This window comes from Mixophyes fleayi, chromosome 4 (genome assembly GCF_038048845.1).
Source record: "Mixophyes fleayi isolate aMixFle1 chromosome 4, aMixFle1.hap1, whole genome shotgun sequence".
In the NCBI taxonomy this organism is placed as follows: Eukaryota; Metazoa; Chordata; class Amphibia; order Anura; family Limnodynastidae; genus Mixophyes; species Mixophyes fleayi.
Window position 1 is genome coordinate 287422814 of NC_134405.1, and position 12909 is coordinate 287435722.

The following is a 12909-nucleotide window of genomic DNA, read 5'->3' on the forward strand; positions in this document are numbered from 1 at the left end:
CATCATGAATACAATTCCCTGTCATCCATGTCGAGGGATTTCCTGTTACAAAAGCAGAAGCCCATAGCGCCATTAACACGTAGCACAAAGCGTTCTTTTTGAATGCTATGCCCATTGGTCACAGGGACTGAAACATTTCTGTATTATTCCTGGTCCCGCCCTCCTAATTGACAGTAGGGGCCTGGTTTTATAAATAGTACCAGATTTTACGGTTAGAAGCTGCTATTTCTGCGTTTGTACATTAATTTTAAAAGGCACCATTTTGAGATTTTTTTTTTTTATTATGCCCCAATGTTTTCTAACTTTTTGTTCAACATGTGCTTAAAAATAACAGTGCAGCTCAATATAATTTTACTCAGTTTGCTTTTATTCTTTTGATACATTGTAACTTTGTATTCACACATTAAGTTACATTGCTATATTAGAACAATAGTTAAATTATTCCACCATTTATGTGAGAACTAAATTATTGAACGTTACCACTGAAAAAGCCATGTTTAGTCTGACTCTTAAGGATTTTGTCCACCTTTTTAAAAGTCACCCATAGATAACACTACACAGATGCCTTTAAAACCTCAAATATTGAGGTTTTAAAGGCAGGGATTTTCTTATTGTGTACAGCCTAATATGTGTACTATGCTTGAGCAAGTAACATATTTTAAATGGTTTAAAAATACCATTGCTACATTAACCTTGTGCTAAATTGAATAGGTGGAAGTAGCCCCTGGAATTATAGTGCTCTTTGCACTTTGGAGTACTTCTTCCACATGTGACTAGAAAACACGCACCTTAATGATTTGCATGTTATGTTAGCTGTGAACATATCAGACTCTGGTGGTTAACTTGTATGTCTCATGTTTGCCTGCATAGCTCTTCATACTCATTTTGATGGAGAAAAACATTTTAGTTTTCTTCTTTTTAGGCGTTTGAACACCTTGAACAAGTGTGCAACCATGAAGGTGGAAATCAGTCGTCAGCGCAAAAGAGTGTGTTAATTTATTTATTCTTATTCTATATGGTGTTTATAAGAAAGATGGAGAGGAGACACACAGTACTAGGACATTTGGTACTATAGCGGTGATGTCATTATAATGAGGCTAGTGACATTCAGTGAAATTATTAGTTTGAAAGTGGGGGTGGTTCTAACAAATGTATATTTACATTGAGGGATTACAAATGGGACAACTCCTTTTTGTTCATGTTTATTCAGTATGCTCTTTAAAATATAGTAAATGTTGTCCAGTACCAAAGTATAATTTCCGTTGATTTGTAAGGTGGCACAGAGTTCAGCAGCAACGGACAGTAGGGGAAAACGGCATATATAAAAAAGAGATGAAGTAGGCAAAATAAATGCAGACCTGAAAACAAAGGATAGGGAGGGGCGTGCTCATGAGAGCCTGCAATCTTAATGAAAAGAAAATGTTTGTATGCTTCTAGAACAGTGTTATTAACTGGATTGTAAACATCTGTTATGGCTCGCAAGGAATCATTTGCCACCCATATGCAATTCAAACCCTCATGTGTCTGTCAAATGCAACATCCACAATAAAATGGTGCAATACCTGTAATAAAATGGGTTGTTAAACAGAAAGATAACTGCATCATAGAAGGGTTTGTGTAATCCTCTTCTAATACTTTTAATAAATTTGAGACTTCATACACTGCTTTGAAAGTCAATGGGCTTGATTTTTTTTTTTTTTTTTTTTTTAATTAATTTTTTTTTCTCTGGTACTGATTTGCCAGCTTAATTGTTAGTGATTAACTGGCGGCAATATTTAGAACAGCTAAGAGAAGTCACCTGCCAGAAATCTTGATGTGGGTTAAACTGACTAGAAATACAGTTTTTGGTTTTTTTTGTGTTCATTTTTTTTAAACCTCCTGTATTTAAACCCCCCCCCCCCCCCCCCTCAAAAAAATAAAAAAATATATTTTCTTCTCTTCTAAGAGTGACGAATCAGAAGAAGATGAACCTTGTGCCATCAGCAATAAATGGTCTTATCAGAGACAGAGCCAACGCTGGTCCCGACTGGAAGATTTTGACTGTTCTGCACATGAGACTTCTAACATTTGTGTGCCAATGGCAAAGGGTCCAAAAGTGGATTCTACAGAACAAGGAGAAAGACTCGATGCTTCTTCGCTACACAGTTCCAGCAGTGGCGAGAGTGACTGCTTCCCCAAAACGTACGAGGAACTGGAGACTAGTAGAAGCTCTTCAAGATGCTCCTCGGTGAAACTTGCTTCTCCAGATTCTACTTTTAGTGGTTCTCCCTCTCCCAGTGAGATGCTAAACATAATTAGTGAGGAAAAATTGACTGACAAGCCACATAGTAAGAAAGGTAGTCTGCTTAGGAAAATGGAAAAGCTTCGGCTAAGAAGTTCCACTGTAAAGAGAAATCTGCATTCAAAAGATAAACCTATTATAAGTGGTCCAGTTCTGCTTGATGGTCTCGATGATGACAAATTGCGGAACCTCAACTGTGTTAACATTTCAGATCTAGCAGATACTCAAAGTAAAACGGCTTTTTCTAGCTCTTCACAAACATGCAGCAGTAGTAGTCCATCTGAAAATAGCAGCACTGTAAGTACTCCCAGCCCAGTGATTAGAGTTAGAAGCCATATGAAGAGAGGTGGAATGTATGCAGAGGACTTTGACCCCACCAAACTCTCACTGTGGAGTGATATATCTGAGCAAAACTTTAGGAATGGAAGACATTTAAATGAAGATCAGATGTTTCAGATACCACAAGGCCACAAACCTGGGACCTTTCCGAAAGCACTTACAAACACTATCTTGTCTCCTATAGACAACACATCTGTAAATTGGAGAACTGGAAGTTTTCATGGCTGCAATCGGAACAGGATGAGATCTAATAGCTCCAAAACCAATGAAGCACCTCAAAGTCCACTTTCGTATGTAGACAATAGATTAAGCATCTATGATAATGTGCCAAATCTCCCCTTCCATTTTAATAAGCTTGGATCCCCTGGTGAGGATGATGTCTTCTCAGAACTAGACAATGTAATGGACCATGTTAATGGACTTCGAAAACTAGTCAGTTCATGGTCTGAAAAGTTTTCCGATGATGGGGATTCTGACTTTGGCAATGACTGCACCTCACCATATCCATCCTCCCCAAAAACTATTCACTTTGACGTGAATGAGCATTTAGATGACCAGTCAAAATTAATAGACCATGGAGACACTAAATTTTGTAAACCTCACACCGATAGAGACTCTCCAATTCTGCCAGACGGAACCGTTTCAGAAATTGAGTCATCGTTAACAGACTGCAGCAGGTTAGTTAGCAATGATGAGGTGGTTCTGCTAGAGTGATAATCTGAAATATTGCTATAAACTATTTACTTTTTTTTTTTTTTTGTTTTGCTTAATGAAACTGAATGAAAACAAGCAAATTACACTTTAAATGGGTATTTTCTATTTTATTTATTTACAAAATTTCTGCATCTCTTGCAACTAGAATAATTCCAGTTTTAACTCGTGTCACTTCAGTGAATCGGTGGTATACAGTTTTAACCCAGAGTGACAACACACTGTTCTGGTGACTTGTACATTTGATTTTTCTTTTTATACATATTTACCTGTTGAAGCTTCATAGGCTGCAGGAGAAAAAACAAATGGGAAGTTCGGGGGAAGAGCATCTGTGCCAGGTACAATGGGCCATATTTGACAGGTCCATTCAAAAATGTGTTTGCCAGAGGAGTCTTTATGACTAATAGACCCCCACCAACCTCAGTATCTGACTTGTGGGGGGGAGGTGTCCTTCTAACTCTATGGTGACATGAAGGCAAATGAGCATCCTTACACCCACTTGCAGACCCTTTTTGTGTACAAGAAGCTACCCAAGTGTTTTTTATTTTCCCGTGTTTATGATGCATCATTTTAAACTTGAGTTTACTTTATTAAATTTTATATACTTGCATACAAATGTATTACAACGTATCTATGTATTAGTATGGATGCTATTGACTGACTGGAAGGCCAAATCCGTCTAATTGGGACAAATAGAAAACCATGCACTCTAAGTTATGCAAAGTTACTTTAGCAATCACTTTTTTTTATTTCTTGATTTTACAGACAAAGTCCAGAGCCTGAAAATCTATCTTTGCAAATTGACAGTCAGTCAGCAGCCCACCTGAACAGGATCCAGAAACTGTCTTTGTTGAAACTCACAGCGTTGATGGATAAATACTCTCCGTCCAGCAAACAGGGATGGAACTGGTAAGCTTATAGGAAGTACATGTTCTTGGAACAACAAAAACTGCTCTAACTGAATTCATGAAGAATAAACAGAAAAATTATGTTAAAATAAAAAATAGCCAAGTTCAATGTTATATTATCCCTACAGCAAGACATATGAGGGGCAGTTGTCCTATTTAACTGCTGCCAGATTTTAAAAGTTTTTGGAGGCACACTTTTATATTTGCTTCTTTTCGCTCTCCATTAAACAACAATAAACGTGCCTCTGGTCTTCAAAATCTCTGCACTTATCTCGCCCTATATCCTGCCTCGTCTACCCCATCACCTTCCAACTTCTCCGCTCCCTCTCCCTGACTGCACGGCCACTACTTCCACCCGTCTCTCCCCACTGTCACATTTCCATTCTCCTTTTATTCATCTCGCCGATCCTAAAGAAAACCTCTTGACCCAGCCTCTCTCTCCAACTACCGCCTTTACATCTCTCCTCCCCTTTGCCTCCAAACTACTTGAGTGACTTGTGTGCAGTCGTCGCTCATTTTCTCATCTCGCTCCATTCTGGACTCTGCAATTGGGCTTCCGTCCCAAGCATTCCACAGAGACTGAACACACAAGTGATCAATGATCTAGCGTTCTCCTCACTCATCCATTCCCACTTCAATCCATCTTAAATGCAGCAGCAAGATTTATCTTTTCTCTCTGCTCCACATCTGCTGCACACTTTGCAAATCCCTGCACTGGTTTCCCATGCCCTCCAGAATCCAATCCAAATGACTCCGTAAAAAAAGCACTCACTGATTCCTTTATACATGTCCACTCATCTCAATACGCCCCCCCACCCTTTGCCCTCTTAGATCTACCTCTGAGCTATGCGCCACCGCCTCCCTAGTAACCAACCCTCACTCCCACCTACAGATACTTAACTGCTGTTAAGTACTTATGAAACTTCCTGCCACGCTGGATCAGACTCATCCTGGACTTTTAAATCTTTAAATGATCTCTGAAATCCCGTCTCTTAGAGCTTACCCTACTCCCCTCCCACCTATACTACCCACGCTAAAGCAAAGTCACAACTGTCACAATCTCCACTCTTATTTCAGCGGTCTCCTCCACTTTCAATTAAAATAAATGGAAAAGCAAAGGGTATGGAGGGCTCTACCCATTAAAGAGCTTACAAGGTAGACAGAATGTATGTTCTTTTATGTGTCTGGTTTTCCCTACAGTACAGCGCTTCAAAATATTGTGGCGCCTTACAACTCAATGATAATGACAGTAGTGTCTGAAAATTCTCAGTAGTTAAATGGTTACACCTGCTTAAATCGTGATATTGAATCTTCTGAGATTTTCCACTGAACATTCATTCAGCAAATCTAAGATATGACAAACAGTCCATGCATGTTTTAAGTGACTCCCAATATTAATTTCTTGCATAATTGCTAAGAATCTGCTGTGTAAAAAAAAAATAAAAAATGTTACTAGCACTGCAGAAGGATAAAAGCATATAAAGCCAGATAAGCTAAAATGCAGTAGGATAGCTGAAGTCCTCTCCATACAGGTGGGGGCACCATGTAATTGATCCATTGCAAAGCATGACAGAAAAGATACAATTGGCAAAGCTGAACTATGAAGGAGGCCGCCTAAATAATGATCCTTTTATAAAATATCAACATTATAACCAACTGCATATTTTCTGCAATGTTTGAGACTTCAGTTGCATGAAGGTAATGATGATTGTTCCATTATGGGATATTTATTATATATAGATTATGTTTATACTTATCTATGTTTATCTATACTGTTTATAGGACTGTTCCAAAATTCATCCGTAAAATTAGAGCTCCAGATTATAAGGATAAGAATGTGTTTGGTGTTCCGCTCCTCCTGAATGTCCAGAGAACAGGCTATCCTATTCCTAGAGGTATCCTCCAGGCTATGGAATATTTGCAGATCCACTTCCTTGATCAGGTATTTAACCCAAACTCCTGTGACTAGTATATTCCTCTAACTGTATGCGTTTCTGTCACAGCTCAGGGATATGTCGGCTGCTTACGTGCTGTTCGGGCACAAAGTGGCAGAGCTCAGTGTGTCAAGGGGCACAGCTTGGATAAATGTGTTGGGCAAAATCTTTCATTATACTGTTTCATCTGGCCTGCAGTCCTGGTGACATTGCCGTTTTACTGCTTACAACTTATGGCTCTTTCAGTAGTATTATAAATGGTACATTAACGCCTCTGCCCACCTTGTAATCTGTGGTTTAGGAAGGCTACAGAGTAGCACAATATAAGGGGTTATTTAAATTTATTTCACTGATTACATGATTCGCAAGCAGAGTGAGTGTTCGATTTTCCCACACATGGATAGCCATATTGGGTGAGGTCTTGCCACCTGTCTATTTGTCACTCTGGGACAATGATCAGGAATTGTTGTTTGACTGTCAACCCATGTGGCCAGATTTGTAACTAACTTCCCCCCCCCTTCCCCAAATCTCTGCATAAGTTATATACAACACATGGTGGCATGTAGCTTAATTGTGTTATAATATACAGTTGTGAAAATTGTCCCAATATTTTATTTTTCTTCTGTATAATTGTCGGAACGCAGCAATTAGACGTTTTCCTTTTAAACTTTCCCATCTGCTTTCCAACAATCAATCCATTTGTATGATGATCTTCTCTGCTCCTTTGATACACTGGGGATCCTCACTACTGGTGTTTTATATATCTCGCTGCTCTCAGTGTTTCTGAAAGGGTTCATGAATATGTGAGCTGCTTAAATGCTGCTAGGGAGGGCTCATAAAAGTGGTAGTGCCCAGTTCAAGAAATAGTTATATTACATGCAAAGGCTACATGTGTGTAGACCTATTGTGAGTGTAAATAAAATAAAGTAAAATCAGGAATTTGTGTATGTATGTGTGCATCTTGTATGGCTGCACAAGAAATGATGCACCTTGGTTGAGGATAGAATCTCCTCTTTGAAGAGGTCTTTGCTTTGTTTCCACAGATTAGTTCCTTAAATTATGTGGTTTCCTGGTTCCATAGCTGCTCTTGCATATGTACAGTTTGTAATTTTAAATTGGTAGTAGAGAAAATGTTTGTTTGATTGAAAAAAAAATGCTTATCAGTAGACTTAAATATAACATTAATTGTACACTTCTGACTGTTTTTAAGGTTGGTCTTTTTCGCAAATCTGGTGTGAAGTCTAGAATCCAGGCTTTGAGAGAAATGAATGAACTGGACTGTAACTTTGTGAATTATGAAGGCCAGTCTGCATTTGATGTGGCGGACATGGTGAAGCAGTATTTCCGGGATTTACCGGAACCTATTTTCACTAGCAAACTGTGTGAATCGTTCCTGCACATCTATCAGTGTAAGGTTTCGTCCTGTCTTAATTCTAAATTTCTCGTCTGCTAGTTGCCTCTCTGCCCAGGAATGGGTTCATGGCAGTGCGAGAGTGGTTTATAAAGATTCCTCCTTTAATCTCACTAGCACACAGATTCCCAGCTCTGTAGATTAAGTAAACCTTTCTTTAGACTGCATAGTATTAAAAAAAAATTGTTGCATTTTAATATTCTAACAAAGATTATGTTTAATGATTTAAAATACTAAATTGGGAAAGTGATTAATATTACATGCAAATAGAGGGAAAATGTTTGTTTCTGGATGTGCATCTTACTCCTAGAGAGATTTTATAACCTATCTCGCTGAAAAATATATAGCGTAAAACATAATGCAGGAAATCTAAAATTGTTAAGAAAACTGGTCTAATGCTTGGGACAAATACATTCCATTTTTCTCAATTTGGGCATATTCCGTAAATGAGGTTAACTCCCTCTTGATCCAAGAATGGCTTTTATTTCTAAAGCAATAAACTGCTTCACAACGCTGTTCCTACAGTAATGGGTTCTCTATAGGCATGCACATATGGTGCTCTCAGAAGAGTGGGTACTTATTATTTACATGCTGGATACTACTGAGGGTATCTCATGCACCCTCCACACAGGATATTGATCACGCACTTGTCCTTGATTAATATCCTCTGAGACCAGTGAAAGTGTCCATTTGGCACTAAAACTGAATTCCGAGGAAAAGTGCTTGCTCAATACCATGTGGATATTACCCGATATGCCTGCCACACGTTATAAAGATATAGATTGACCTCAATATATTCCTGTGTTTACGTCGTCCTCCTACAACTTTGTAAAATGTTTCTTCCCTTACTGCAGATCTGCCGAAGGATCAACAATTCTACGCTGCTCAGGCTGCCATACTTCTACTGCCAGATGAAAACCGTGAAGCCCTTAAAATGCTTCTCTGCTTCCTCAGAGATGTGGTTGCTTGTGCCAGTGAGAACCAAATGACTCAAACCAACATTGCGGTGTGCCTTGCACCAAGTTTGTTTCATCTGAACTCTCTCCGAAGAGAGAGCTCTTCATCCTCAACTAGGCAAGTTCAAAACTTAACTATAAATTGTGTTTATTGTAAAAGGAGACAAAATCTGCACAGATTGTTTTCACTAGACATTTGTATTTTGTAATGGGCATCTCTATACCACAGTTACTCCTGTATTAAAAACTAGAGATGTTCAGGCTCGGTTCCTCGAGAACCGAACACACTCGAACTTAGAGGGATCCGAGTGCCGAGCCGGCTCTGTACTTTTGCACGCCCTCAGAATTGAATACGAGGCAAAACTTCATTGTTACGTTGTTGGATCTCGCGATTTTTTGGATTCCTTTTTTTAAGATCCAACATATCGGTGAATGGGTGGGAGAGCGGGCCCAAAAACAATTCCATCTTGCACTATTTTTTTTTTTTTTTTTTTTTTTCTGCCACTGCTGTGTGCAAATGTGTCCTAGATGTGCTAGGAACTGCCGTGTGTTTGTGTCATTGCTCTGTCGCTTACCATCCAGCCAGTTCGCTGCAGTATTTGTCAGAAAGTATATGAAAATAATATTGTGATCTGTGAGGTGGTCAAAATTGACTGCAAATGACTTGAAATTAGTGTTGTTGAAGTTAATAATGTAGGATTTTTCCTAACCAAAACACATGAGGGCGGTTTTGCCAAAACCAAAACACGAACTTAATCCAGATCCTAAACCAGTTCACGGGGGTCAGTGAGCATCTCTTTATAAAAATGTCAAATGTTTGTCAGAAGTACACTTAATTATTCTAGACCACGTCTCTACTATAGCATTACAGCTTTATTTTGGAAAACCATTTCAAGAATTCCAAAAGCCACAATTTTAAGTTTTTGGCAGCTGTATTAAAAAAATATGTTCTATGTTTTATAGCATCCTCTCTAGTGTGCTTCATGGAAGAACTATCATACCAAACAAGGCTTATCCTTTTTGGGCACACCTAGAGGGTTATCCAAATAAAGGTGTGTATGTTTTCTCCTCCTTTCAGGGGTCTAAATAAACGGATTCATTGCACGGTACCCAATAATAAAGAATACAAACTATAAAGTTTCTATTTATAACATTTTGTTCTCTATGCAAAATTTTGAAATCTCAAAGCAATTCTGGACAGCTGGCTTTTCCTGGACACTGATACGAAACACAAAATCTCTACTCAAGATAGTGGTTACAGAGCACAGATCCATGGATTGAACATACTTGGTGTCTTCAAAGCTGATTTTTGTGTTTGCACAAAATGTTAGGGTTTCCAAGGGAAAAGTTGTAAACCTTCCCCTTCCCTTTATGCCTAAAGTATTAACATGCTCCTAATGGATTAATAAGCATGAGGGTAATATAGCATTGGGAAGCTAATGTAATTGAACTTATTACAAAAGGAGGGTGTTGATTGTAATTTTGAAATGTACAACTTTCTATTATCCCAGGCTGGTTGGATCTTATGTGATTAATCCAACAAAGTTCCCAGGCAGTCCAGGGACCATATAACAACCCTAGTGGTCTGCATCCAGCCAGCTTGCTGGCAGCTGGATGATGCAGCACTAGATCAGAGAGAATGCAGAGCACATATTTCTTGTGTGTGGGTGTTGGCATTCTTTCTTAGGTGGGGAAATCTATATTACTGTGTGGGGAATTGTATTTTCTACTTTAGATTATGGTTTAGTTTGCAATTCATAGGCCTGTACAATCTTCAGAACATATTCTACTCTAAATTAGTCTGTGCGATGACTGATTTTTATCGGAAGTCCTTCAAAAGGATTAACTTTCCTTTATTTTTATTGACCTAATCCTGCATTCGTACAGAGATCCTTCGTATCCAGCATGAGTGCTCCATTGTTTGTTCTAATAAAGCTTTTCCCTCCTCCCTTTAAAAAAATAAAATAAAATAATAAGACTACTTTGAACAGGATTGCCAGACGTGTAGATGTTAATGTTTTACTTTGATTGAGACTTCAAAGAAGTGTAATCTAAAAGCCCTGGCTCCAAGGATTAATGTCTTATCAGCCATTTCTTTGTGCAGTGTCATTCAGTAGGCTGTTCTGTAGATAATTGGGCAGGAAATGTGTTGTAATGATGTCATACAGAACATTTTATGGGAAACTCTGTCTAAAATCAGCAAATATATCGGGCTCCCATTTGGATTACATTATGTAAAGAAGTCTCAAGATTAATATACATGAGGCAATTTATTTACTCTCTCTTCTATGTGAATTTCTCCTCCAAGGTTTCTGGTTTGGTAACTAGTGGTTTTTTTTTGCAGTCTTTAGCCGTATGTTTGCTACATGAAATAATGCACTTTTAAACCAGTTGGTTGGCTGGGTTAATAAAAGAAGTTTCCTGCTTGGTACTAAAAATTGTCCATTTCTACTTTCAATTTAGGTCAAGCCAGAGAAAATACAGTCTTGGAAAACCAGACCCGAAAGACTTGAGTGAGAACTTGGCAGCGACTCAAGGCTTGGCTCACATGATTGCTGAGTGCAATAGGCTCTGTCAGGTACATAATGGACATAATGTGATTTGTCACAATACAAGAACCTACAACAGCCATCTTCAAAAGGCACAAACAGGCCACCATTCAGATTACCCATTGGGGTCATGTATAATACTTCATACAAGCAGGGAGATTTAGTAGAGGGTGGATACTAATTTATATAATTATTCTTTGAATACCAGACATTCATTTTCTCAGGAGTACTTTTAAGGCCCCGCTACATTACTCAAGGACTGCTAGCACGTCTGTCTTTAATACATTATTATACTATCTTGCCATCACCCTAGTCATGAAAATTTTTGTATTTTTCTCCTTATTTATTTATCCAGGCTTTTACTCAGCCCGGTACAGAAAACATGTAATCATTCACATCATTCTCTGCCCCATAAGATCCTGGTGTCTAAGTTTCCTACCCCACACACTAGGGTTCACCTTGTCCAGAAGCCAATTCATTTTTAATTTTGGCTGTAGATGAAAAATGGATCACCCGGAAGAAACCCTTTCAAACACAAGGAGAACCTACAAACTCCACCCAAATAGCCCTGGTCCAAATCAAACTCATGACCCCAGTACTGTGATGCAGCAATGATCACTATGGTGCCACTATCTGCAGTAGAATTTTTATTGTATTCATTTTTATTTTTTCCCATGTAGGTGCCAGACTATTGTCGTGATCTGTGTCCTATTATTTGTGAACCACTGTCCAACTCCCCTGACGTTTCCATAAACACATCCACAACCTCTTTGGCTGTACACTGCAATACCCTCATCTCCTTAGAGAACTCCATGCAGAGTCTTCTACGAGATGCCAAGGACAAATATCGAAGCTGGGCGGCAACTGCAGGATTTGAATATGTTGAATTGGCTTACAAGAAGGTTTGTGGTGTTGTTTCCCCTTATTGCCTTAAAGACATATCTGTTTTGTATTCATTACTTTTGAGCTATTGGGAAATCCTTCTGATGAGTAGCAAACAAAAAAGGGAGTCCTAGATCTAAACTTTTTGGGGACACTGGCCCCTCTAAAAACTGCAGTGTTTTTGCTTGTTCATTATACCCTTTTTTTATATATTTTTTATGTCCCAAGTTTGTTCTCTATTCATCATAGTCCAATCTCCATGTCAATAAAATGGCCATCTCGCTTAGACTGGGGTTGCATTAAATAAGTGCTTTAGGTGGCGAACTACAAAGTTATTTTGCCATGCTTTTCCCCTTTGCAGGTAGAAAATGATGACTATCCTATCAGATTATGGAAAGCCTCCACTGAAATGGAGGCAACACCACAAATGGTCTTACAACATATACTAAGGGAGCAACACACATGGGACCCAAATCTACATCAGTCAAAAATCATAGAAACACTGGATGACGATACTGAAATCTACCACTATTCAACAGAGAGCCTGCCTCCCTTGCCATGCAAGGAGTATATAGTTTTAAGGTGATTATGCTTCAGGTTTGATCAATACATCTGGTGACATCATGCAGAAACACAGTTGCATAATGATATTTGTGAAAGGGAAAAGAATTGAACAGCTATAGAATTTGGATTAAGTATTTGTGGTGCATTGTCCCATCTACTTTCAGATCTTGGTTGGTGGATGCAAATTAACAACCAAGGAGCTCATGTAGAGTACTAAATACATGCTTGCTTATTTTTCATAATGCACACGTGCTCCTAACAAGCATTTGGCTGCATCTTACACTTATGACTTACCGCCCCTTTTCACTTCTCCAAGTGTAAGTGTAGGCCAAATACAGTAAGGGCTTGTTCATGTAAATGCAACGGAGGAAGAC

At 38.7% G+C, this 12909-nt stretch overlaps 1 protein-coding gene across 4 annotated transcripts in view; it reads left to right on the plus strand.

Moving 5' to 3' along the window:
- LOC142152815 (rho GTPase-activating protein 7-like) overlaps nt 1-12909 on the plus strand; it is a 225269-nt gene that overhangs the window by 203737 nt on the left and 8623 nt on the right. For 3 of the 4 annotated variants that reach the window (XM_075209823.1, XM_075209824.1, XM_075209825.1), the window contains exons 4-12: nt 923-986; nt 1946-3297; nt 4097-4240; nt 6022-6181; nt 7384-7582; nt 8439-8658; nt 11004-11118; nt 11770-11991; nt 12333-12553. In XM_075209823.1, coding sequence (XP_075065924.1) covers nt 923-986; nt 1946-3297; nt 4097-4240; nt 6022-6181; nt 7384-7582; nt 8439-8658; nt 11004-11118; nt 11770-11991; nt 12333-12553 — 2697 coding nt within the window. The remainder of the gene's footprint in view (nt 1-922; nt 987-1945; nt 3298-4096; nt 4241-6021; nt 6182-7383; nt 7583-8438; nt 8659-11003; nt 11119-11769; nt 11992-12332; nt 12554-12909) is intronic. The other variant, XM_075209826.1, reaches the window with a different exon arrangement.